Raw genomic sequence first — 26,783 nt, forward strand, 5'->3', positions numbered from 1 at the left:
TCATCTGGGCAACAATATTAAATGCATTTTGTTATTATCTTGTTTCGTACATCTTTGGGCTAGGTCGCTTAGCCGGTCTAAATATTCACTCGAGTCAAATCCTGGGGCAAGAGAGGATGGCTTTGTGGTGGTCTAGGAAACTTTCGATATCAAAATTAGTATAGAGATCTATAAGGCTTTAAAGAAGAAGACGACAGTTGAGTATAATTCACAACAGAATTAAGTTCCACCTCTTTACTTCGCAGTTCTGGATGACCTTTATACTTGGTCCTTTAGGTCAAGTGGGCCATGCCCCAATGTTATGGGGCAGATGGACGCCTCCTCCTGGAGTCTCTACCGTTATGCTATATTTAATGCGGTGTATTTTTTTGGTGTTAGTAATTTAATGTGGCGTGGGCTCTGGCAGAGTTGCTCGGTGTTGTCTCTTCCCATCTTCCCCAATTATGGTTTCGCTCGTTTTTTTGCAACGTCTCTTCTCAATGTTAATGATTACATTTGATTTGTACGGGTCTGGAACCCGCACGACTTGCATGGGCGTAGGACCCGCCCCGGGCTACCAGAGGGGGCCTTTCTGGGTTCTGATTGACGTTCCCACAGCTTATGGGGCCTGACGAAGTAATGGGCCGATGGCAGTATTATGAGTTATGGGCCCTGACGAAAATACCCCATAACACATTTTATTGTCTAATAAATTTTCAATATATTTATTTTGATAAATACATTAGTAATACTAATATACTTAATATATTAAAACCGAAAAACCAAACCGAACTGATAAAACCAGACGTACCGGTTTAAAAGGTAACCGGTGTGTAATTAGTTTTTTTAAATATAAAATCGTTACATACTGGTTTGGTCATAAATTTTGTCTAAAATTAAATTGGACCGATTACACCCTTACTCACAATGAACAGTATGTTAAAATACCGACTCATGTATAGCAAAGTTTTATTTTATTGCATTGTCTCAATCATCATAATCGATTTTAAAAAAAATATTTTGCAAAAGAGCTATGTTAATAACATTTTCATTTTTATTATATTAATATAAAATTATCTATTTATAATTACATTAATGTTACGTTTGGGCAATAAGGTGATCTCATATATTATGTGAATAGTAATAAAAAAATATTAAATAAAAGTAAATAATAACATAAAATAATAAAAAATAGATAAAAAATAATGATAAAATAATAAATAATAGTTAAATATTTTGAGTAGAATTATTCACCACTCAGACCAGCCTTTCCTCTCAATCTTTAAAATAAAATTCGAGTAAATGAAAAAAATAACAAACAATTTTTTCTTAAAAACTCCCAATAATGTAAATAATTAAAAAAGAAGTATTAATTCCTTTTCTTTCTTTGGCAGGAAAAACTAAAATCACATGGATAATTATACATCACTAATTCATTTATAATTTATAAATAATTTTAAATATAATAATAATTTTATATTATATTTAAACACATCAAATTATTAATAAAGTTAAAATAAAATTTAAAATAATATTATATTTTTACTTAATTATATATAAATTGTAAATAAAAAGTAAGTTTATCATTTTCCAAATCATATAGTGACCAAAATCCGGAAAACACAGTATTACCATTTCCTCGACTCCAGTGTCGCACAGTGCGTGGCGTCGTTTCCAACTTCTCTCCAATGGCTCTACCCCTCCGTTGCTCCCATTACACTCCACCGTTGGCTCCTTCATTCCCTGCTTCTTCTTCAGTTGTTAGATTCTTGCCCCCCAATTTCCTCCAATTCACGCTTCCTACCATCCGTCCCCTCTGTTGCCGCCCGTTCCACCGGCGGCCTGTCACGGTCGTCACCGCCTCCCTCTCCGCCGTAGATTCTCCAGCCACTTCCGGTAGCCAAGAGGAGAAGAAGCTCCTGCTCGAAGTCAAAGAACTGACGGCCGTGATTGTGGAATCCAAGCAACAAATTCTCAAGGGCGTTAACCTCTCCATCTATGAAGGAGAGGCATGTTAAAATGCTTTCTCTGTTGTGCTGAATTAATTAAATAATTTTATGTCTTTGTGTGTGATGGTATGTTTTGTGCGAGTAGGTTCACGCAATTATGGGAAAGAATGGTTCTGGGAAGAGCACACTGGCAAAGGTTAGAACTTTCTATTATCTCTTATTGAAGGAAAGGGATGTATATATAATTATGTAGCTGTGCCCAATACAATATGGTCCGTTCGCATGGCTAAGAACAAAGGAAGATGAAGTAGAAACTAATTTCACGCTACAGAAAGAAAAGGGAGATTAAGTAAAATGGATAAGTGATTCTGATCCATGCAAAATACAAGTTTAAGAAGAGAAATCGTGAATCTTCTTACTTTGAGTTTACGTAGTGCCCGTTTTAGCTCATTTCCCAATCCGATTGGCATTTAAAGGAATCTCAAGGTTCCCTCCCATATCTTCTGGTGAAAGGACACTCATTAGAATAGATGGTGTATGGCTTCCATCTGATTCCTGCAAAACACACAGCAAACATCTCTAGTAATTCACCAACGCACCTGCATGGCTCTGGTTGATGGACTATTATCGGTGGCGAGCCAATATATGAAGCTTTCAATGGGTATAGCTTTTGAGAACTGCATAAGCTTCCACCAATCAACCATAGGCAGAATTCCTTTAATTGCATCTATGTAGCTGCAGATGGATATTTTCCAGGGTGAGATGGTAAATTTCGACCCAATTCAACCCCATATAACCAGCTCTGTATCTCCACCTAGGCTTTAAAGTATGTAGGAGGCAAGATCATATTAATCAAAAGGCTTAAAACTTCGGTATTTTGGGCATTTGGCTCCATTATATAAATTCCTGTGCCCATGTTTCATGTTGTCTTCAAAACAAGGTTTCAAAAGTGCTTCTGAAGCCTTTTAAGATGATTTCTTTTTGGTTTCAATTACCTAGAGCAAATTACTGATTTCCCTTTTCTTTATCACAAAAGCAACTCTCAGGGAGATCTTATACATTGTAGGTTCTTGTTGGCCATCCAGATTATGAAGTTACGGGGGGTAGTGCAGTATTCAAAGGGGAGAACTTGCTTGATATGGAACCGGATGAAAGGTCACTTGCCGGGCTATTTATGAGCTTCCAGTCCCCTATTGCGATTCCTGGTGTGAACAATATTGACTTTCTGAATATGGCTTATAATGCTCGGAGAAGAAAACTGGGTCAGCCGGAGCTTGGACCGATTGAGGTTAAATATTCTCAGCAAGTGCCTTATCTTTGTTTTATTATTGAAATTTCTATAATAAATTGAAATCACATGTCATTTTGGTTACATATATGTTTCTATCATTCTATGACCTAGGCTATTATGAAAAATATACTCGTAGTTGAAGTTAATAGAGTTAGGGCATATTTTGGCAGAACTGAGTAAGTTTGAACATGCCCCAATATCTAAATTATCTGAAACTTGAAGAAAAGAGAAAACAGGGTTGGAATTGGGAACATGAAATGTATGGATATCGATAAACTTGCCTCCAAATGATGGGGTACTTTTCTGTTTGAGATAAGCTATTGCAGAAGCTTGAGCTGGACTTAATTCTGTTAATCAGAATATATTTTGTGTTTCATACGGCCAATCCCAATCAGTTGACGAGGATCCATGGCGCTGATCTCAATTTAATTTGACAAAGGCTTAGTTGGGTTGGGTTTTTACAATCATATGTACCGGTAGGTTAAGACTGGTTAAATTTTGTGGAAGTTGAACTGGAAGAAGATAACTGTAAACTTTTTGCCTGGAAAATTAAACAGAATAGGAGCTAAAACAGTGGCTACTAGTTTGTTCTTTGTAGAATTTTTTGGAACCTCCTTTGTTAAATCTCTTGAAGGATAGTGAAATTGATTGGGCAATGTCCTGTCTCCATATTATCTATCATGATATTCTTAATTTGTAAACAGATTATGGTTATTTGGTTGACCAAATACGGAGCTTAGACATACAGAACTGATTTTATAACCACCTTCCACCACTAATCACATTCCACGTGCCACTTCAAACCTTTCGATTCTTCTATACACAAATGTTATCTCCTTGCCCGATATGTGCGTTATTGCATTTATTTGACTTTGTAGATCTAATTCTGATAAATAAGATGGTGTACGTCTTGTGTACATGGGCTATGCCTAGTATTTTCATCAATAAAAAATCTTTCATTACTTAAAAAAATAAATAATAATTAGAAGGAACATTTTGTTTGAAGTTATTTTGTGATGGCTACTCACCTACTCAAGAACTGACATTGTTTTGTTCTTGCAGTTCTATGCTTACATTTTCCCCAAGCTTGAACTTGTGAAGATGAAGGCAGACTTCCTTAATAGAAATGTTAATGAAGGATTCAGTGGTGGTGAAAGGAAGCGCAATGAAATTTTACAACTTGCAGTATGAATACTTTTATCTTCTATATTTTTTCCCTGGGCTATCTTTTATATCTTGTTATCTTAACTAATATGTTACTTTTTTATTTAACTTCCCATTGTGGCTTTGTCAGTCACATTTATTTTTCTTTTTTTCCAAATTTTTTAATTCTCTTTGATCTTGATTCAGTATTATCTATTCCATCTCTCCTGTGCTAACAGCCTTTTTTATATCTAGGTTCTGGGTGCAGATTTGGCTATCTTGGATGAAATTGATTCTGGACTGGATGTTGATGCACTTCGAGACGTAGCAGAATCAGTGAATGGGCTTTTGACTCCAAAAAATTCTTTATTGATGATTACTCATTATGAGCGTCTTTTGAATTCTGTAAAGCCTACATGGATCCACATCATGGTAAGTCTTTCGAAGATCTTGGACAATTAGTTGCGTTTATTTGGGTTTGAGGTTGTCTAGGAGAGGAAGGGGGATTTGATGGGGCACTGCCTATTCCTATGTTGTGGAGGAAAAAAGTTATTTTATAAAATTTGACATTGCCATTCTATATGAGTCTCTGCTTTGCATGTATCTGGATTTTATGAAGACACCATGAAATGGTAAAAATAGAGGATAGATAATTGAGAGAGCCAAGAGGTTGGGATTGGGTGCGGATCAAGTTGAGCATTGGCTGGCCTTTAACTCAGCTCAAGTTTAAATTATATATATGATATATATATATATATATATATATATATAGGAGAACTTGGCTCAAGTAGTAGCTGCAGCTCTAGGTTTGGTCTTTGCTGTTGCCTAGGCGATGGCTCAGTACAGGCAATGCGGAAATTCTAGATTATGGGCTATCTTCAAGTGCCATGGACACCAGAATGGATTCATTTTGTTTCCGTCAGAATTGAAAAAATAAGACTTTTTATTTCCATTTTACTATGATATTGTCGCATTTGAAATTATTGCAGCACTTTAATTTTCAAGCTATGCTCTACACTCAGCTTGTAAAAAGAAAAAGGAAAACTATAAAAGTCTAAACTTGATAATTTGATAGTCATAAATCAGATTTTGGCGCACTGTACTAAGGCATGCCTCCTGCTATTGAAATGGGTTTTAAATAGTTACTGCTTATTTATTCTTTATCTATGCCTCCATTCAATTGGCTTATATTTTGAATCCATGGCTTTCAGGAGGACGGGAAAATTGTGAAGACAGGAGATTTTTCAATAGCAAAACTTCTGGAGGACGAAGGGTATCGAGCAATTTCTGCAGCATAACTGCATGGCAATTGATGTTGGTATTCTCTCTCCCTCCCTCCGAGTCTGTGTTGGTGTGCGTGCGTGTGCACATTTGTTCTGAGTAAATCAACCATACGCCACCAAACTGTTAGCAACATTTAGGTCAAACTGTCTGATGCCAACAATTCTTTTGGAAGTCCGCTTCATATCTATCTTAAGGCTCATAAGAATTTCCTTATGACACATGCAGCAATCCAATCATTTTTAAATTGGGCTGAACAGGATCTGTGCATTGAGAGGCGGATTTGTAGCTTCTGAGGCCCGGGTTGCAGCTGCACGCCATCAAAATTTCACTCCTGCTGTTGGCTATATTGTCAGATTATGTACCTTCACCATATCTTATCTTCAATATACATGCCTCTTTGTGTTAACACTTATTAACTGATTGCTCTCTTACATTACTGCATCTCCGAGGGGAGGACAGTGCAGAATTTGTCACAGGAATTTTTTTCCCAGCAACATATTGTGTTTTAAGACTTGTGAGAGGCAACAGCCATACGTCATGATGTTATGTACGACCATATCTTTTTAGATGTTATTTCTTGGGCTGGTCTTGGTGCGGAGTAAGAAATTTTGACTGATGGGAAATCTCTATCCACGGATATCTTTTTAGCTCAACCTTTTTAAGGCTTGCATCCAAGCTATTCATTCTTGTTTTCGACCAGAACAGGAAAGAAATATTGGGTTTGAGGCGGCGTGGCCCATGAACTCCGGAAATGACGTTTTTCATGGGTGTTGATCCAGGTGATGAAGCATGGAAGGTACTAATTTCAGTAATTTGGTGGTGAGTGGTGTGAGCAACCTAAATCAGGAGCTGGGAGAGATAAGGGGCATTGAAATAGTATTTCACTGAGACCATCAAATATTAATTAATTACTAATCCACATAATATTTTGAGGAAAAAAGGATAATCTATCCCAATATTCGATAAAAAGATTTCACATGTTGGGTCAGAATCTAAATCCACAGATGATATTGAAAATTGAGTAATGCTTTAGCCATAAGGAGATTTTACAAAAGTAAATTTACAAAATGACGTTGATTAGATGTATTATTATAGATTGTAAAGTAGGTCTAACATATCATATAAAGTTATGTCAGTTTGTAGATTTATTTTTGTGGAATCTCTTTGTGATTGCAACACTTCTCTTGAAAATTTAAAAAAATGGAAAGGAAATGTGATTTATCATTCATTGATGTAGTTTTTGAGAATAATCAAGTGGGCAGTTTTATTAAAAATAGTGTATGGATAAAGAGAAATGCTACTCCTTATCTCAATTTTCATAAATAAATTTTTTCATAAATAAAACATTAGATAATGATGGCTTAGAATTGGAGTAGTCTTGGATTTAAAGTTGGGCCCCAGCTTTTCCTTTGGGGATTGGGCCTGGAGTTATTGGATGGGCGTTGCTGCGTGGGCCTATTTGTAGTTTAAATTGTTTAATGCAACCTGCGAGGGTCCCTTGTCAATCGTGTATTTTCCTTGGACATTAAGCTAGACCCTGAACTAGAAGAATAAAAAACCCCTCTCTCCGTCTTTTGCCCCCTTTATTTTCATGAATTCCCAACCTGTTACATTCTTGGACTAGACCAAAAGTCGGCCCCTATTTATACGTTCACTTTTTGCTAACTTGCAGACGAGCCCTCTCTCTCTCTCCCCCTCCATCTCTCGCTCTCTCTCTCTTTCTAATCTTTTTATTTTTTTTTATCCGAGCAAGCTCTTTCGGGATTCGTCGATCGGACGGGCGCCAATCCGACCAACCATGACTCTGATGACTCCACCGTTAGATGTAATTCCCAAATTCTCGCACTCCCTCGCTCTCTCTATGCAATTCAATTTTGATCCCTAAAGCCACACTCGTTCTGTGTATCGCTAGCGCGGTGCTGTTTTTAATCGGCGTCCGGTTTCTGCCGTCTTTGCGCGCCCACGCTTAGTTGGTGGGGTTTTCCGCACCAGATCCGAGCACTGGGATTGACCATTTTTTTTTTTATTGATTTTCGCAGCAACAGCAGCAGCAGCAGGACGATGATGAGATGCTGGTCCCGCACACGGAATTCCCCGAAGGTCCTCAGCCCATGGAAGGTAACGACTTCAAATCGCCTTTTATCGACTTTCTGAATCCTTGTACGTTTCCCAAGAATGTGGTCGGAATTTGGAGGAGGGCCGGAACCTCTTTGTTTTCCCGTTCCATTCCGCGTTCGCTCTGAGTCTCTGACAGTTAGTTGATGTGCGATTGAATCCCTGTCTTCGGTCTTGTAATGCCTATGCGAGTGATAGTTTAACGTTTATCGGTTTTGCTGTTTTAGTTGCTAAGCCGAGGAAACGAAAGAAAAGGTCGAATATCTATAATAGATATGTTTAAGTTATTTTGAAATGTTACGCACCTCAATTTGGAATTTATCCCTATTTTATTAATTTCTTAGTCATCCTCCGTGTTAGTAGTTCGGCCACTGGTACCGAGCATTTAGGGTTTATGTTGGAATTTCACTTTTTTCTATTTATTTGATTCGTGTTTACTTAATGCAAATACTCGTACTTGGGTCTGGGTGGTAGCCCCCACGTTGGGGGGGGGGGGGGGGGGGGGGGTTGGTTTTTTCAGCGTCGAAATTCAAATCTCTAACCAGGCACAACTAAGACAATTGATTATTATTCATTGCTCTTAGAATATAATATTGGAGATATGTAATATCTAAATTACTCCTGTCATTTTTTCTTCTTTTAGCATATGAATGGAGTATTTGTGTTTGATTATTATTTTTTGGTTATTTATTTTTAGTAGCACAAGCAGAAACGGCCAATACAGTGGATGCTCAGGCAGTGGATGATCCACCTTCAGCAAGGTTCACGTGGACAATTGAGAACTTCTCAAGGCTTAATAACAAGAAGCTGTACTCTGACGTTTTTTTTGTTGGAGGCTACAAATGGTATTTTGATATAATTTTTTTAATATGTTTTTTAACATCTGTATATCGTTTTTGTTTGATTATGTTTGTTTACTGATGGTTTTGATCTGTGTTTCATTGATCTTGGTAGGCGGATTCTAGTCTTCCCAAAGGGGAACAATGTCGATCATTTGTCTATGTATCTAGATGTTGCAGATTCAGCAAATTTGCCATATGGGTGGAGTAGATATGCCCAGTTCAGCTTGACTGTTATCAATCAACTACATAATAAGTACTCTATTAGAAAAGGTACTTTCTGCACTTCTGTCCTTTAGAATACGAATCTGCATTTAGTAGGGTGACAAATAGGGGCACAACTATATAATTGGATAAATTCCCTTGAAGCCTTTATTGTAATCCATATTTCAGTTTTGTTTGCACGTCAGATTGCAATTTCTTGGATATTTGTGTATATAATCCTTCTGTACTTGGGATATTTTTATTTATGAGAATAAAATGTTTACTACTTATTCATAGGGGTGAAGGACCATAAGTACACTGATCTTTGTGATTTACACAATTAGTTTTGTTTACCAATTTGTGCTAGTCTCTTCTCCCTCTCACTAGGTATATCTGTTGTATACCCCCTTGTACCTTCGATTATGCCTAACTCTCCTGTATTATCATCAATAAAACATTTCATACTATAAAAGAAGGCAGATAATATCTAAGGTGGTTATGGGGTGAGACATTTAATTATCTTTAACTGGGCCCTTTTGGGATAATAGCTTTGGTGGTATGCCTATGAAAGAGAGAGCCTTTGGAGGGTGTTAACAGACACAAAATATGGTTATATAGGAGGAGGTTGGTGCGCAATTGAGGTAAATGGGCTTTTGGGGTTAGGTTTTTGAAGAACCTTAGAAGAGGTTAGGAACACTTCTCTTTTTTACTAGATTTATTGTGGGTGATGGGTCCAAGATTCACTTTTGGCATGATGAGTGGTATGGTGACCAATCCTTGAGAAGTACATTTCCAGTTTTATGAAAAAAATACTTGCAGATACCAATGTGGTGGATCACTCTAATTTTTTGCATGATTCTATTCAATGGGCTGTTACCTTTAACAAGGGGCTAATAATTGGAGGTGGATCTCTTTTCATTCTTTGACTGATTGTATTCATGTAGGGTGGGATGAAATGGTTTGGAGTCCATGTAGGAGAGGCATGTTTGAAGTAAAATCATACTACAACGTGCTATGTAATCATGTCAAGCCCCTTTTTTCCCCTTGGAAGCTATTTGGAGAAATAAGGCTCCACTAGAGTGGCTTTGTTTACACAGACATCAGCATTTAGCGAAAATTCTTAATCTGAACAGCATGAGGAAATAGGGCAGTACGTGGTTAATCATTGTTGCATGTGCTGGAAATGTGGTGAAATGGTGGACCACCTTCTTTTACGTTGTGAGGTTGCTAGCATCCTATGGAACTTGAGCTTTGACCTTTTGGGATTAGTTGGGTGATGCCTTCCTAGGTGGTGGAGCTTCTAACATGTTGAAAATGATAGTTTGGCAAATATTTTTGTGCACCTTTGCGCAAGATGATCCCATTGTGTGTATTATGGTGTCTATGGAGAGAGAAAACAGTGTAGGTTTGAGGACTGCAAAAAATCGGTGTTGGAGCTCAAGTGTTTTCACTCTTAGCATCGTGTATCATTGGATAATGGCTTAATATGGTGTTGCTCGTTCTATTTTCTAACTTCTAGGATTTTGTAAAACTTTTTTCTTTTCATTGTTAAGTGGAATGTGTCATTATTCAGAGCAGTTCAAGATTGGGAAGTGGGAGATATTTCTGATTTCTATAGCACCTTGCATGCATTGAATTTGGAGTGTGGTGTGGAGGACACACTGCTGTGGATTCCAAGAACAAGAATTTCTCAGTTAGATCCTTATATAATGCTATGTTTACTCATTTTTCTACTGTTTACCCTTGGAAGCGCATTTGGAAAAGCAAAGTGCCTCTAAAAGTTCTATTTTTGGTTGGCTGGCCTTTCATGGGAAAATCCTGACCATAGACAACTTGAGGAAGTGTGGTTTTTTCATAATGGATTGGTGCTTTATGTGCAAAAGGAATGGTGACTCGACGGACCATCTTCTTGTCCACTGTGACAAGGCTAAGGCTCTATGGGATGAAATCTTTGTAAGGCTGGACATTGCTTGGGTGATGCCTAAGAGGGTGGTGTATTTTTTAGCTTGTTGGAGCGGAATATGGGGAAATCGTCAAGTAGCGGATGTTTGGAAGATGATGCCTCTATGTCTTGTATGGTGTATATAGAATGAGAGGAATGGACGATGTTTTGAAAATAGAGGACGCTTATTGGAGGGATTAGAGACTTGTTTTTCCAATCTTTGTTTCTTTGGGCTAAGGCTATTGTATTAGAGGGGGCTAATGTTAATGACATATGCTTCTTTTTTTGTTCGTATGCTGTAATTAGGTATTTTCCTCTTGTATACTACCCGTGTACTTGGGCTATGCCTAATTATGAGGATCAATAAATTTTCTTACTTTCAAAAAAATTGTTAAGTGGATCTCTTGTATACTGGGGTAGATCCTCTTTCATCGTTAATAGAATATTTATCTATCTCATAAAAAAAAACTAAAGCAAGAGTGCATCTCACAACAACAAGGTTTGTGCATAAAAAATTCTTGAACCAGAATAGTTGGACATTTAGAATGGCTTGGACAAATGATAGTGCTTAGTTTGCTTGTGATGAAAAAGAGTGCCGTGTTGAATGACATGGGCTGCTGTCCAAGTTTTAGGTGGATCAAACTTTGCATTTGTTATGGAATGTCTTTGATTAATTATATATGTTAATTTTTGGTGACTGAGATGTAGTTACACAAATATGGCTAAAGCTCTTTGGGCGCTGCTGTGCTTGCAGCAGCTAGAAATCTAAAATGTGAATGTATAGAACTATATAATTCAGTGTAGAGGTGGAACAGCTGAACTGTTGTGACAACCTGACTGCTCATGATGCATACCAAGAGATAAAGGGAGGAGCTGTTGACAAGAAAGTGGAAATTTTTTTATAGGTTGTCATAGATTTTATTAAAAAATATGAATAAAATATTTTTGGATAAGTGGAAAATATAAACAGACTCACATATTTGCATATAGTTTTTTCTATTTTTGTGCTTCAATGGCTGAGTTTACCTGGGTTTTTAATTGTCCTCTTCCTCATGGGGTAGGGTTGTGCCTTTTACCTTTGTATGTGGTGATAATTAATATCCTTTTGCACCTTGCAGAAACACAGCATCAGTTCAATGCACGTGAGAGTGACTGGGGTTTCACTTCGTTCATGCCTCTTGGTGAATTGTATGACCCTAGTAGAGGTTATCTCGTAAACGATACATGCATAGTTGAAGCCGATGTTGCCGTACGTAGGGTTGTTGATTACTGGTCACATGACTCAAAAAAGGAAACTGGGTTTGTTGGACTTAAAAACCAAGGAGCTACATGCTACATGAATTCTCTTCTTCAGACACTCTACCATATTCCTTACTTCAGAAAGGTTAGCATTGTTGCTCTTTGTACCTTGTCTTATTGCTTGTACTTTACGAAGATACTTAATTTCTACGATTGTCGGTTTCAGGCTGTGTATCATATGCCAACTACTGAGAATGATATGCCATCTGGAAGCATCCCACTGGCTCTGCAAAGTTTATTTTACAAGCTCCAGTACAGTGACACCAGCGTAGCAACAAAAGAGTTGACAAAGTCTTTTGGTTGGGACACGTATGATTCATTCATGCAGCATGATGTGCAAGAACTTAACCGGGTTCTTTGTGAGAAGCTTGAAGACAAAATGAAGGTACATAGAGGTTTTAGGGTGTTTAACTCTGCACCTTTTCTTATACGTTCACAGGTGATTTAAATTGAATTTGTCTTATTGACACAGGGAACTGTTGTGGAGGGTACAATACAGCAGTTATTTGAAGGGCACCATATGAATTATATTGAGTGCATCAATGTGGACTATAAGTCAACTAGAAAAGAATCATTCTATGGTACATATCTAAGGTCATAGTGAATTGCTATATTATCGGAGATGGACTGAATGGGCTTTATGGATCCTTTTGGTATTTGTAGATCTTCAGCTTGATGTAAAAGGCTGTCGGGATGTATATGCTTCTTTTGACAAGTATGTGGAAGTGGAACGTCTGGAGGGTGATAATAAGTATCATGCTGAACAATATGGTTTACAGGTAAATTCCTCTTAGATGGGTGGACTTCGTTTGTTTTAAATATTATACCTTGTTATTTCCTGAGGATTTACGTCCTTGACAAATCTTCATCTTCTCCCCTTATTGGTAGTCGAAGTGTTGGCCAGGTAATTTGTCCTCTTTACCACTATTTTCTTTGTGTAAGATTGGATTCCTCTAAATGCAGCTGCCATTTGTTCCTTTTTAATTTGATTGCCTAATCAAGAGGTATTTTGCTTGAATGACTATTTCCTGAGGATGGTTTTGAAAGAAATTTTTGTACTTTCGATCTTTCAGGATGCTAGGAAAGGTGTTCTGTTCATTGATTTTCCGCCTGTCCTTCAACTTCAGCTAAAACGGTTTGAGTATGATTTTATGCGTGATACCATGGTAAAAGTGAGTAGTGGAGTGGATCCTTTTTCTTGGCTGTTATGATATTCACAAAATTTCTATGCATGCTTTGCATCTTTCATTTTGGCATATTGTTTTAGATTTTCAACATATGGTTATGTTGATTTGCCTTCAAGTTTTAGATTTTTAACATATGGTTACGTTGAATTGCCTTCAAACCCCTGCACCTGTAATTACCTCTTCCACTAAATGCTAACAGATAAATGACCGGTATGAATTTCCCTTGCAACTTGATCTGGATAGAGAGAATGGCAAATACCTGTCGCCTGATGCAGACAGCAGTGTGCGCAACCTTTACACTCTTCATAGGTATTAGTAATCTCAATTCGTTGGATTGTGATGTATGCCATTACATTTATTGGATAAAATATTTCTATTATTTGAAAACTTTTCTCCAAAGTTTCATAGATCCAACATAGATATTTTACTGTTGCATGTGAGCTATTTGGAACATAGGCTCGGTATACTGCATCATGTATGTGGATAATTGTGAATAGTGAGTGGGACACTACTTTAGGCATGAAAATAGTTCACTGCAGAGCATGGGTAGAGACATGACACATTCTGATTGTATAGCACATGCACACGATAAAAATTTGTGAATTTTTATTTTAACTCATCTAGTTTGAAATTTTAATTTCTGAGAGTATGGTAAAGAAGGCATATTTATTTAAACCACTCTCCTTATAAAACGATTCCGCTTATCAGTAATGTTTATTTTTTTTGATAGGTAAAAGAGATTTTATTGATCCACGTAAATAGGCAAAGCCCGAGTACACTGGAAGTATACAAGAAAGAGCCTAATTACAAACTAAGTGCTGTGGATAGTAGCATAAAAGTCATTAAGACTCGTTCCATTCAATACAATAGAAGAGGCCCAAAGTAATAAAGTATGAAAGAAAAAGGCCTTGAAATCATCTGGAGAGCGTTCCCTATTCTCAAAAGATCAATAATGTTTATTTCAAGCATTCTTCAAGCATAAGGCTAAAAATAACATTGCTTTAAAATTTGGACTTTTGAATATGATCGTAGTATTGATTGGGAGTCAAACCCCTAGGGGTTGGCTCAAGTGGTAAAGGCCTTGGACTTGGGGGTATGCTCCCCCCCAGATCTAAGGTTCAAATCTCTTTGGGTGCAAACAATCTCTAGGGGCTATCAGACTAGGGGATTTTCTCCTTAAATTACCTAGGTGCACTTGCAGAAAACTCCTTGTTGAAGGCTTGTGCACCCCCGGGATTAATTGGGACATTCCTGGACACCTAGTGCCAATAAAAAAAAGTATTGATTGGCAGTTAGATGGAGGACTTCATCAAGTATTTAATCAAATATCCACCTAGTGCTTATGTGGGAATGGTTGGTATGATTTAGGGCATGTTTGGACACTTGGAGTATCTCAGAATTTTGTGAATAATAGTGAAATGGTTTTAGTGAAGATATTTGATTGCATTTTGGGAAATGAGAAAAAAAGTTGAATAAAAATATTATAAAGTCTTTTTTGATAAGTAATAAGAGAATTTTTATTGCCAAGTAAATAGGTATAGCCTAAGTACACATGAAGTATACAAGAGAAAACAAGAGAAAACACCTAAATACAAGCTAGGAGCTATAAAAGGCTGAAAGTAAATCATGAAGATATCTCCATTCAATACAAGAGCCTTTGCCCGCATACACAAAGTACTAAAGAAAAACTCCCTAAGCTCAACCATCAAGCGTTTGCTACCTTCAAAGCATTGTCCATTCCTTTCCAACCATAAGCACCACATCAAACATGAAGAGATCATCTTCCGTACGACAACAATATGATGTCTCCCATCTCTTCTAATTGTCATTGATGGTCCCCTATGTGAGGCATGAGAGAGAGAGAGAGAGAGAGAGAGAGAGAGAGAGAGAGAGAGAGAGAGAGAGAGAGAGAGAGAGAGAGAGAGAGAGAGAGAGAGAGAGAGAGAGAGAGAGAGAGAGAGAGAGAGAGAGAGAGAGAGAGAGAGAGAGAGAGAGAGAGAGAGAGAGAGAGAGAGAGAGAGAGAGAGAGAGAGAGAGAGAGAGCACTGTAACCCTACACGCCGCCACCCTTGGTTCGGCGAGTGGGCGTCTCACGCACAGACAGGGTTGATGGGACTTGGCGACCTCGCCGAGGGCTGTTAGACGCTGTTTCTCCTTCCTGTGATCGAGATTTTCGCTAGGGCAGTTAACGGGTAGTGGAATAGTGATCGTACCATTGTTGGATCTGACGGCCGTCAACATAGAAAGGGTCGACCGTGACCGGCAAACCTTCTGGGAGTACTCCAACGCCGGTAACTTCTTCGGCAACGGTGGAAACACTTTCCCAGATCCTTTTCACATTTCTCGGAGGCGTCACGGCCATACCACATATTTCTAGAATGTGATTAGGTGCTTCTTTTCAGAATACTCCTGGGAGTACTCCGGTGCCGGGACCTTCTCCGGTGATGGTCGAAACAGAAAGTGACGTTGGAAAGCTGCCCATATTAATCGTTTTTTCGTATAGAAAATGACAATGGTGCTTTCTGGGGACACCGATTGTTCTTCTAGTTTGTTTCATCCTTGGGCTTTGCAGATTTGAAGTGGGTGTTTTTTGTTGTTTGATCTGTAGTCCATAAGAGGATGAAGAGGGAGCAGTAGGATATCTTTGATTTGGGCTTTTGGATCTTACGATGATGACGCGCGAGGGGGATTCATCTCAATTGGAAGGCGAGTGGTGGTTGAAAGTGGAATAAAAAAACTTTTGTTTTTACGAAAGAGGGAGGTAATACTTTTTGTATCTTTGAACGTAGTGAAAGGATAGCTAAGTTCATGTGTTTAGGTGGGATGGCAGCTTCGTGGGTGGATAATGGGATTGAGGATTGTTTAGAACTTAACTGTCATGAAGGTTTCTTCAGAGAGTTAAGGATGGGTAATGGATTTTTTATAATTCAACATCATGTTAATGCAAGGGGAGGCTTTTTGCAACTCTCAGAATTTTGGAATGAAAGGAGGAAAGGTTTGTTGGTGATTATGGAGGGTGCAAATGTCTTTGAATGGAAAGGAAGAGATAAAAGAGCATTTGGGTGAATAATCTTTTGAGGGATATCAACATTTGTAATGTTTTTCTTTGGTACTGTTTCTGCTTTAGATTGTACTAGGTTTATTCTCTTATATACTACCTGTGTACTTGGGCTATGCCTATTTACTATGAATAGAATCTCTATTATCTATAAAAAAAAATCCACTCATAGTGTTACTGGGGATGGGGTTGGACAGGTGTGTTCCATTCCAATTTGGGTTTGGTGTATTTTGGGTAGTCTTCCCGGGGTCATTTGGGGCACTCTAGTATGGGCTAGGCTTTTTTTTGTATACGTCCAGTATACTTGGTTACTTTTATTGATATATATATATATATATAATATTTATACTTATCAACAATATGATGTCTCCCCTTAAAACCTTGCCAACATGTAAAGAGATCCACCACTTGCTTAGGCATCACCCAAGCAATACCTGCCCTACCAAAAATCTCGTCTCACAGTCTTAGCTACCTCACCATGAAGAAATAAATGGTCTACAGATTCACCGTCTTTCTTACACATGAAGCACCAATCCACAACAAACAACCCACGCTTTCTCAAATTATCCATGGTCAATATTTTTTCTAGAGACACCAACCAGTAGAAAAATGCCACCTTACTAGTCACCTTAGATCTCCAAATGCATTTCCAGGGGTATTTATTGACACCTTAGATCTCCTTGTCCCATCCCCCACTCTACATTTAATATGATTGAAAAATTCCCCCCAATCCATCTGGATAGACTTCCACAACCCCACCCCATAAGTTCCTCTAACTTCGTTAGAACACCAACTCCCCCACATCCTACCATATTTAACATCAAGAATATTTCTCCCTAACACATCTGTCTCCTCAAGATGATACCTCCAAAGCCATTTTCCAATAAGTGCTTTGTTAAAGAGCCTCAAATCTCACACCCCCAATCCTCCATAAGAAAGTGGTGAACAAACCTTCTTCCAACTAACCAAGTGAAATTTTCTTTCCTCTCCATTACCTCCCCACCAAAAACTCCGTTAGATCCTTTCAATCCTATTTCACTCCTACCGGCAAAGGGTAAGGAGAAAGAAAATACGCAGGAAGATTAGACAACACACTCCTTATCAAAGTAATGCTTCCCCTTTGAGATAAAGATAGCATTTTCCAATCAGCTAACCTCCTCTCAATCTTCTCGATTGCACCATCCCAAATCATTAAAGATTGATGAGGAGCTTTGAAAGGAAGACCAAGATATCTCATAGTTAAAGAAAATATCTTACACTCCAAGATGTTAGCCAATTCGAAAATATTCAAAACAGAGGCCACTTGAACAATTTCAGACTTAGATAAGTTAATTCTAAGTCCAGAAACAGCTTCAAAACATAGCAAAAAGGCACTCAAAGAACGAAGATGTTCCTGATTGGTCTCGGTAAAAATTAAAGTGTCGTCTGCAAAAAGGCGTGAGACTTTTATGCTGCTCCGAGACTCATCTCCCACCAATAATCCCAACAAGAATCTCCCATCTACTGCCGCTCCTATCATTCTACTCAAAGGATCCATGACTAGGACAAAAAGGAAATGAGACAAAGGATCCCCATGTCTCAAGCCATGGGAACTATTAAAAAAACCAATCAGGACGCCATTCACCAAAATAGAGATTCTGACCATCGAAATACAATACTTGATCCACAAACGCAACTTCTATCCTAAACCATATCTCCCAAGTAAGTATTAGAGAAACTCCAAGTTAACATGATCATATGCCTTTTTCATGTCCAATTTAACTAGGATACCAGCCTCACCCAATCTAATTCTATTTTCCAAACATTCATTAGCTGTTAAAACTAAATCAAGAATTTGTCTTCCCCTCACAAATGCATTATGAGATTTCAAGATAATCTTTTCCATCACCACACTCATGCAGTTAGCTAACATTTTTGAAATGATCTTATACACCCCATTGACCAAACTATAGGCCGAAAACCCCTAATTTCCACAGTTCCCATCCTTTCAGGAATAAGTGCAATAAATGTTGCATTTAGACTTTTCTCAAATTTCATAAACGAATGAAATTCAAGAAAAACCTTCATAACATCTTCTCGCACAATATCCTAACAAGCTTGAAAAAAAGTCATAGAAAAACCATCCGGGCCTAGAGCTTTATTCCTCGCCATTCTTTTAACCATGTCAAGTACTTCCTCTTCTTCAAAAGCTCTCTCCAACCTCTCCACACTCAACTGATCAATGGACTCAAACGCCAGCCTATCTAACTTAGGTCTCCAAGAGTATTATTCTTCCTGAAAAGGCTTCTCATAAAAATTCACTATATGCTCCTCAATAATGAAATGATCTGAAAGAATGCTGTAACCATCATGAAAAACCTCAATAGCATTATTTCTTCGATGAGAATTCGCCATTTGGCGGAAAAACTTGGTACACTTGTTGCCTTCTTTCGACCAAAGAGCCTGGGACTTTTGCTTCCAAGAAATTTCCTCCACGAGAGCGATCTTCTCTAAATCAGCAACCATCCCTTTTTTTCTCCTTTTTTTTACCTGAAATTTCCCCCAACTCCTCCCTATTCTCCAACAACTGCAGCCGCTCTGAAAGATTCTTCCTCTGATTTTCCACATTCCCAAAAACCACAATCCATTTCTTCAAGTACCAGAAAAATGGTACAAAGACCACCAAATCCTCACCCTATCCACGTGTTTTTATTTTTTGATAGGTATCCTCTAGCCACATGTTTTTAAATTTAAAGTACCTATGCCCTCCAATAATGCCCCCACAATCCAACATAAGGGGATAATGATCAGAACAAATCCTTAGTAGCCTTTTTTGACACAAATAAGGAAAATAAGCTTCCCTAGAAGCCGACACCAAAAATCTGTTTGACCAAGACCATGACCTCCCATTGGACCATGTATAATCCCCACCCGCCATTGGTAAATCGATAAGATCCAACTAAAAAATGAGATCTGAAAAGACATTCATTGCATGAGTGATGTGAGAATCCCCACTCACTAGGAAGCCGAGTGATACTTTTTATTTTTATTTTTTTTAATATATGTCGGGAAACCTCTCCAAGGCTGGGCCCTTTGGACCGACCCTTGCAGAGTAAACCCCAGTCCCGTGTATTGCACCCTTGGAAGTTTCCTTTCACCGAATTGGTTAAATCGCTGGCTTTTCACATGGGGGTATGGCCCCAAAGGATTATTTGTACCCATGAGGTGTTGAACCTTGGACCTTGAAGGGAGTGATACCCCAAGACCATGGCCTTCACCACTTGGGCCAACCCCTTGGGGTTAAGCTGACTAATACTGAAATCCCCTCTAAAATACAAAAAATATTGTCACCTTTCCTAAGAAAAACAAATGGCTTTGCTTCTACCCATAGTCTATGCTCCATCTTCATCTTGCTAAGAAATATCTGCAAACCCCAATAAAAAGATATTAACTTGAAAAAAATGAAAGAAACAAAGAAAAAGAAATTGGTAAGATTATGGATCATTTCCGGCGAGAAGCGACGGGAATATGAAGAAGAAGAGACATGAGTGAAGGGATAAGAGAGACGAAGAAACTCTACCACAGGAAAGTTGTGGGCAAGAAAATTCTTTTTAACACAAAGAAATATTATAAAGTTAAAAAATTATTTGAATATAATTTTTGTTTTGAAGTTTGTAAAAGTTGTATTAATGTTTGTGTTTGAATAATGATTAGATGAAAAAGTTAAAAATTTGAAATTGAAAAGTGTTTTGTGTTCGAGTGATATTTGTGAATGAAATTATGAGAAATTTTGAGAATTCTCATGGTGTCTAAACATGCCTTTATTTGCTACACCTTGTAAGTCTATTGGGTAATTACTTTGTTTTAGAAGGTATGGTTGTAATTAGTGTATATGAGGGTATTATTGTCATTTGTATGTGGTATGTATAAGCTCAGAAGATCAATGAATAATATCTTGTAATTCTCTCTCTCTCTCTCTCTCTCTCTCTCTCTCTCTCTCTATATATATATATATATATATTCGACTATATGGTATCGGAGCTCTGTGCAGTCAGTTGGTAGTGTTTGTGTGACATGAAGCTTTTTTCAATGTGTTTCTATGGTTAGTGGTGGTTAGTGGCATTGTGTGATATCACCGTCACCGTCTGTAGTGGTGAGTGATGGTTATCTGTTATTCCCTTCGGCGTTGGTGGTAGCAAGCTGAAGAATCCTTTTTCAATGTGTTTCCGGTGACCTCAGGTGTCAAAGTCACTGGAATCCAACTCGCTGGCATTTTCTGTGCACGCTGGTGTGTTTTCCGCCGTCATTGGCTGCCGGAGTGACGGTTTATCGCCGGCGATGAGCTCCGTTTCGGGTGTTTGGTTGTAGGTCTCAACAAACCCAGTTCTCGACTGCGTATGCCCCCAACCTGGGGTAGGAACTTATTCCTATCCAAAATAAGACCCGTTTGTTAATGCGTATACGGTAAACCAACTTGTCTTATTCTCGTTTAGGATAGCTTATTCCAGTTTTAAGTCAGCTGTGAAACCGGTACAAACTGGTACTCGATATTTCTCGAAACAGGTCGGTTCAAGCTCGAAATAGGCCGGTTCAGACCTGATATTTGCTTATTTCGACCAGTACAGGCTAGTTCCACCCAATATAGGCCCGAAATTTGGGTTTTTAATCTGGATTTCTACTTTTCTAGATTATATTTTCCAGTTTTTTATCCATATTTCATGTTTTTGTGTGAAATCTTTGTTTCCAAGTGAATTGTTGTGATACTTTTCTCCATGGAAACTAAATTTGAGTCAATGTCTCTTACACCAAATGTTAGTATGCCTATGACTTCGGTGAAGTGGAATGGAAGAAATTATATGTTGTGGTCAAGATCTGTTGAAATGTTTTTGAAAGGCAAGGGTTTTCGTCGTACTCACTTGGTTGATCCAATGTCTATCTCGAGTAGTTCTACCTTTGCTCAATGGGAGCAAGAAGATGCTTAAATATTGTATCTGATGTTGACCAATATTGAGCCTAATATTTGCACAAGTTTAATACATTTTGACACTGCTCGAGGTGTGGAGGCATCTCAAACAGATGTATTCGGGTATTGGGAACATAACCCGTATTTATGAGTTGTGTAAACGTTTCTTTCTGTTGGAACAAAGTGCTTTGGGTCTGGAAGAGTATTATTCTCAAGTGATGAGCATATGTGAAGAAATCAAAATGTATCAACCTATCACTTCTGATGTTCCAAGTATGCTAAAACGACGGGAAGATTTTAATGTTGTTCGGTTTCTTGTTGGCTTAAAACCTGAGTATGAGTCGGTGCGTTCTCAAATTTTGGCAAGTCCACAACTTCCCTCATTTCCTGATGTGTTCTCCCGACTTCAGCGAATTGCATTGTCTTCTGATTAGAGTAATGAAAGATCTGCTTTAGCTACCTCCTATCTTGCTCCTAGTGGGCGTGGAGGCTAGAGTGGTAGAGGTGCATTTGGGGGACGTGATACTAGAGATAATCGAACTTGAGGTCGTGAATCTCGTAAGTGCACCCATTGTGGTTGCACTAACCACTCAGTAGACTATTGTTAGGATCTACATGCTAGACCATCTGGGTCTGCTAATCAAGCCACTTTCCAAGATACTACATCACCGTCAATGATCTCCAACCTAACTCCAGAGATGAGCAGCATATCAATGGATGAGAATGATCAGTTTTTGGGTCGCACACAGACGACTTCATCTTCCATAGCTACTCGTGTCCATCCAGGTACAGCGTCCGCATGTCTTGTCTCATCTATTCAAGATCCATGGATCATCGATTTAGGAGCCAATGAACACTTGACTGGTTTGTCTTATTCCTTATCTAAGTTAGATAATTTGACATGTCCAAAGAGTGTTACTCTTGCTAAAGCTACAGGCATTGGATCCACTAAGCTCACCGATTTTATATCCTTGTCATCTGTTTTATATGCTCCTAGTTTTCCCTTAGTTTGCTCTCCATTAGTAAAATTACTCAATCTCTTTAATGTTCTGTGACCTTTTATCCCTCTATATGTATCTTTCAGGATCTCAAGACGGGGAAGAAGATTGGTACGGGGCATGAAGCTAGTGGACTGTATTACTTTGATGTCAAACAGTCACCTACTCAAGCCCTCACATCCTTATCATCTGCTTTTGAATGGCATTGCTGTCTTGGACACCTATCCCTTTCTTTTTTGAAACGTCAAGTTAGGAATATTAGAAATGTGTCTCATTTTTCTTGTTAAACATGTCAGCTTAGCAAACACCATTGTATGTATTTTGTATGCCGAGTTGATAATCGAGCTTCTAGTTCTTTTGAATTAGTTTACTCTGATATATGGGGACCAGTCAACATTGTATCAAACAAGTTTTAGTATTTTGTTACATTTGTTGATGACTATTCTCGTATGACATGGTTGTTTCTAATGAAGGCACGATTTAAACTTTTTTCCATATTCAAAATCTTTCGGGAAGAAATTAAAACTCAATTTAGATAAAAAGTTTTAAGTCTTGCGTTCTAACAATGCTAAAGAGTATCAATATAATGCCTTTGCTACTTAAGTAATAAAAGAATTGTCCATCAAACTTCATGTTCTTACACACTCCAACAAAATGAGGTGGTTGAACGCAAAAATCGCCATTTGTTAGATGTAACCCGAGCACTTTTATTGCACATGCATGTTCCTAAAGTTTTTTTGAGTGATGGTGCTCTTACTGTGTGTCACCTTATTAACTGTATGCCCTCATCAGTCCTCGATGGTTCCTCTCCCTTCTCCTCTTGTTCTCATCCTCTTCACCTTTTTCTATCCCTCCAAAAATCTTTGGGTGTGTTTGCTATGTTCATAATCTTGGCTCAAGCTTTGATAAGCTTGATTTACGTGCTACTAAGTGTTTGTTTGTTGGTTATTTTCGGACTCAAAAAGGATATTGTTGCTAAAGTCCTGCTCTTAGACGTTACTTCACCAGTGCCGATGTCACATTCTTTGAGTCCATATCTTATTTCTTAGAAACATCTTTAGTTGTTGAATTGATCTTCTACCATTACCTACTCTTATCCTTACTCCTGCACACACACACTCCTACCCAACCCTCCTCAGTGCCTTCCCTTGTTCCTTTACAAGTGTACTTGCGTTGCTTGCGACCCCCAGTTCCCATACCTCTACCAACCTTGTTTCCATCTTCAGATCAAGAGTTACCTAGTGCTTCATACTCTCCGAAAAGGTATTCGCTGTTGTGTTACTCAACATCCAATTAGCCAATATGTCTCTTTTCATGCCTGATCTCCATCTTTTTCATGTTTTACTTCTCAACTTTCAAAGATTTATGATCCTAAGACCGTTCAGGATGCTTTATCTGATTTGGAATGGAGGACAGCTATGGAAAATGAAATGGATGCTCTTCACCGTAATGGACAACTATGTACTTAACCTTCTAGAAGAAATTGGTATGTTGGGTGCATGGCCCATTGACACACCAATGGATCCAAATCGTAAACTCTTGAAAGAGGAATGAGAGTTGTTTGGAGATTCAGGTCGGTATCAAAGACTTGTTGGTAAATTGAATTATCTTACTATTATTAGACCTGATATCTTTTATGCAGTGAGTGTAGTGAACCAATTTCTACAAATGCCAAGGTCTCACATTGGGATGCTGTAATCCATATTTTTCGTTATCTTAAGTGAGCTCTTGGCATTGGATTGTTGTATAGATCAAAGGGACATTTTAGAATTGAAGCCTTTTCATGTGCTGATTGGGTTGGATCTCCTTTAGATAGAAGATCGACTACTGGATATTGTACATTTGTGGGAGGTAACTTGGTTACGTGGAAGAGCAAGAAGCAAACATTAGTAGCTCGGTTTAGTGCAGAAGCTAAATATAGAGCAATGGCTCACACTACTAGTGAGCTGACATGGTTGCAACACTTTCTTCAAGAGATCGAGTTTCCAGCTCCTGTCCCTCTTCAGTTACTTTGTTATAACCAAGCTGCAGTGCATATTGCATCTAATCCCGTTTTCCATGAGATGACTAAACACGTTGAGATTGATTGTCATTTCATTTGGGATAAAATACTAAGTGGTAACATTTCTACACCATTTGTGAAGCCTGCTGATCAACTTGCAGATATATTTACCAAACCATTGTGTTGTAGACAGTTAAAGCTTATTTCTTCAAGTTAGGTTTATATGATATATATGCACCAGCTTGAGGGGGAGTGTTAGAGGGTATAGTTGTAATTAGTGTAATTAGTGTATATGAGGGTATTACCGTCATTTGTATGTAGTATGTATAAAAGCTCAGAAGATCAATGAATAATATCTTGTAATTTTCCCTCTCTATATTCGACTACAGAGCATCACTACCACAATGCTATGCCTATTAGCTAACTCTATTTAAACATTTGTTATATGAATAAAATGGAGTGGAGACATGTCTATCTATCTTCGTTGTAGTAGACCTATCTGACGTTGATAGTATAGCATGTTTTGGTGACTGCTATCTTTCTTTAATAACCTGTTACTGTAGAGTGCCATACATACATACGTACATACATCTATATCTATATTCTTGTGTCTAGTGGTCACCCCCATCATTGCTTGCTTAGATATAGACTCTAAGTACTCTTATGAATAAAATACCTTGATTACCGATAAAAAAAGAAGATAGTCTTAAGTATAACGTAAATTTTACAGTGAGAATGGGATAGAGAATGGTGATGACCCTGTTGTCATTTTTTTACTATTAATTTGATGCATTTGTAAATTGTAACTATCCACTGTTTTGTTTGTAGTGTTTTGGTTCACAGTGGCGGGGTGCATGGTGGACACTACTATGCTTTTATCAGGCCCACCCTATCTGATCAGTGGTAAGGCATAATGTTGACAAATGTTTTTGCTGCTCTCGGTATTTGTACTGCTAGATCATTATAATTTTGCAATGCATGTGTATATGCTGTTAAGCTTGTTAATCTTCTCTGAAGGCTAACGAGTATATGAAGCGTTAATCCTTTCTGAGCTCAGGAAGTGTTACGACTAATCAGAAACTTATCTCATTCTACTTTGGTGTTTCTTTACTCTTTCCTGAAAGAATCCTTTTATAGCTGATTTATAATTTTCATAGTTTCCTGTACATATACGCAGGTAGCTTTTGTTTTCTGTGGTATTCATCCCTGATTTAATCAATACCTTGGTGTTTTTCTCATGCCGTTATATATCAATATGCCATGATTTGTTGTCTTTAGGCTTAAGTTTGATGATGAACGAGTGACAAAAGAAGATGTGAAGAGGGCATTAGAGGAGCAGTATGGGGGTGAGGAAGAGGTAACATCTATCTGCGTATTGGTTCTATGTAATTTCTTAGTACGTTAGTTTTTATTGATGGTTAATTGATGCCTTCCTGTTCTCTGCTACATGCAACAGTTGCCACCGGCAAATCCTGGATTCAACAACTCTCCATTTAAATTCACTAAATATTCAAATGCATATATGCTTGTTTATATACGTGAAAGTGACAAAGACAAGATAATTTGCAATGTGGATGAGAAGGACATTGCAGAACACCTCAGGGTAAGATGTTTAATATCTCATTATCAACTTAATAATAATAAAAAAAATATCTCATTATCAACTTGAAAAAGTTTGCACTTCGTTTGTAACAAAGTAATTTCTGCTTTGAACATCACATTCCAGATAAGGTTGAAAAAAGAACAAGAAGAAAAGGAGCAAAAGAGAAAGGAAAAAGCAGAGGCACATCTTTATACCATCATAAAGGTTACAGCTTTGAAATATCTTGTGTGTGCTGCCTATCTCTCTCTGCTTTTGTTGCTTAAATGTCTATACAGCATTCATCAGTTCCATTATTGCCTTTAGGTTGCACGTAATGAGGACCTACTTGAACAGATTGGAAGGGATGTATATTTTGACCTTGTGGATCATGAAAAAGTTCATAGTTTTCGTATTCAAAAGCAGTTGCCCTTTAACCACTTCAAGGTACTTTGTGATTCGTTTTTATACCTTATATATTCTTATATTTTTTTATTTATTGGCATTTGGCTACCAGGAACAAAGTCCCGACTAATCCTAGGGGTGCATAGGCCCTTGGCAAGGAATTTTTTGCAAGGGTTCGAACCTTATACCTAGAGGGAGCATACTACTAAGACCAAGACTCTTACCACTTGAGCCGAGCCAACTCCTAGCGGTTGTTGTTTTACCTTATATAAAGTATATATTTGAATAGATAGAGCTGTGCCAGCTCAGTTGTGGACTATGAAGTGTTTTCATTGACTCCATTGGAGTTTGGGATCATATTTAAGTTAATCATGGAATGTTTAAATATAGAAGTGGGTGAGTATGCTCTACTAATTTTTGTTATTCCATATATATATATATATATATATTTATAAGTAGTAAGAGAATTCCATATATTTGATTTTAAAAATCTGATTTCTGAAATTTTTTTTGATAAGTGATTTCTGAAATTGATGATGATCAATATTATTTAAGTGAAGTAAAAAT

The 26,783-nt window shown here is 37.9% G+C and overlaps 2 protein-coding genes across 7 annotated transcripts in view; both read left to right on the forward strand.

The window, feature by feature from the left end:
• The first annotated feature begins 1,581 nt into the window (after positions 1-1,581).
• Positions 1,582-6,262, forward strand: LOC122291540 (ABC transporter I family member 6, chloroplastic-like). 4 transcript variants are annotated; one of them, XM_043099311.1, is made up of 7 exons: positions 1,582-1,988; positions 2,074-2,124; positions 2,995-3,216; positions 4,282-4,404; positions 4,618-4,794; positions 5,574-5,680; positions 5,872-6,262. In XM_043099311.1, the coding sequence occupies exons 1-6, from the start codon at positions 1,668-1,670 to the stop codon at positions 5,658-5,660; spliced, it is 981 nt and encodes a 326-aa protein (XP_042955245.1). In that variant the 5' UTR covers positions 1,582-1,667; the 3' UTR covers positions 5,661-5,680; positions 5,872-6,262. The 4 variants fall into 4 exon arrangements, with proteins under 4 accessions (XP_042955245.1, XP_042955247.1, XP_042955246.1 ...); XM_043099313.1 differs by having other exon boundaries at positions 5,904-6,262; XM_043099312.1 differs by having other exon boundaries at positions 5,574-5,676.
• A 989-nt stretch (positions 6,263-7,251) lies between these two features.
• The window catches only part of LOC122291538 (ubiquitin C-terminal hydrolase 13-like), a 37,723-nt gene continuing 18,191 nt past the window's right edge, over positions 7,252-26,783 (forward strand). The window contains exons 1-15 of one of the 3 annotated variants that reach the window (XM_043099303.1): positions 7,252-7,471; positions 7,686-7,764; positions 8,459-8,606; positions 8,716-8,873; positions 11,865-12,130; positions 12,212-12,430; positions 12,518-12,626; positions 12,709-12,824; positions 13,119-13,217; positions 13,432-13,541; positions 25,061-25,135; positions 25,511-25,589; positions 25,689-25,835; positions 25,959-26,039; positions 26,139-26,258. In XM_043099303.1, coding sequence (XP_042955237.1) covers positions 7,445-7,471; positions 7,686-7,764; positions 8,459-8,606; positions 8,716-8,873; positions 11,865-12,130; positions 12,212-12,430; positions 12,518-12,626; positions 12,709-12,824; positions 13,119-13,217; positions 13,432-13,541; positions 25,061-25,135; positions 25,511-25,589; positions 25,689-25,835; positions 25,959-26,039; positions 26,139-26,258 — 1,833 coding nt within the window. In that variant the 5' untranslated portion in view covers positions 7,252-7,444. The remainder of the gene's footprint in view (positions 7,472-7,685; positions 7,765-8,458; positions 8,607-8,715; positions 8,874-11,864; positions 12,131-12,211; positions 12,431-12,517; positions 12,627-12,708; positions 12,825-13,118; positions 13,218-13,431; positions 13,542-25,060; positions 25,136-25,510; positions 25,590-25,688; positions 25,836-25,958; positions 26,040-26,138; positions 26,259-26,783) is intronic. The other 2 variants (XM_043099302.1, XM_043099301.1) reach the window with 2 other exon arrangements.

Source organism: Carya illinoinensis, chromosome 13 (genome assembly GCF_018687715.1).
Source record: "Carya illinoinensis cultivar Pawnee chromosome 13, C.illinoinensisPawnee_v1, whole genome shotgun sequence".
In the NCBI taxonomy this organism is placed as follows: Eukaryota; Viridiplantae; Streptophyta; class Magnoliopsida; order Fagales; family Juglandaceae; genus Carya; species Carya illinoinensis.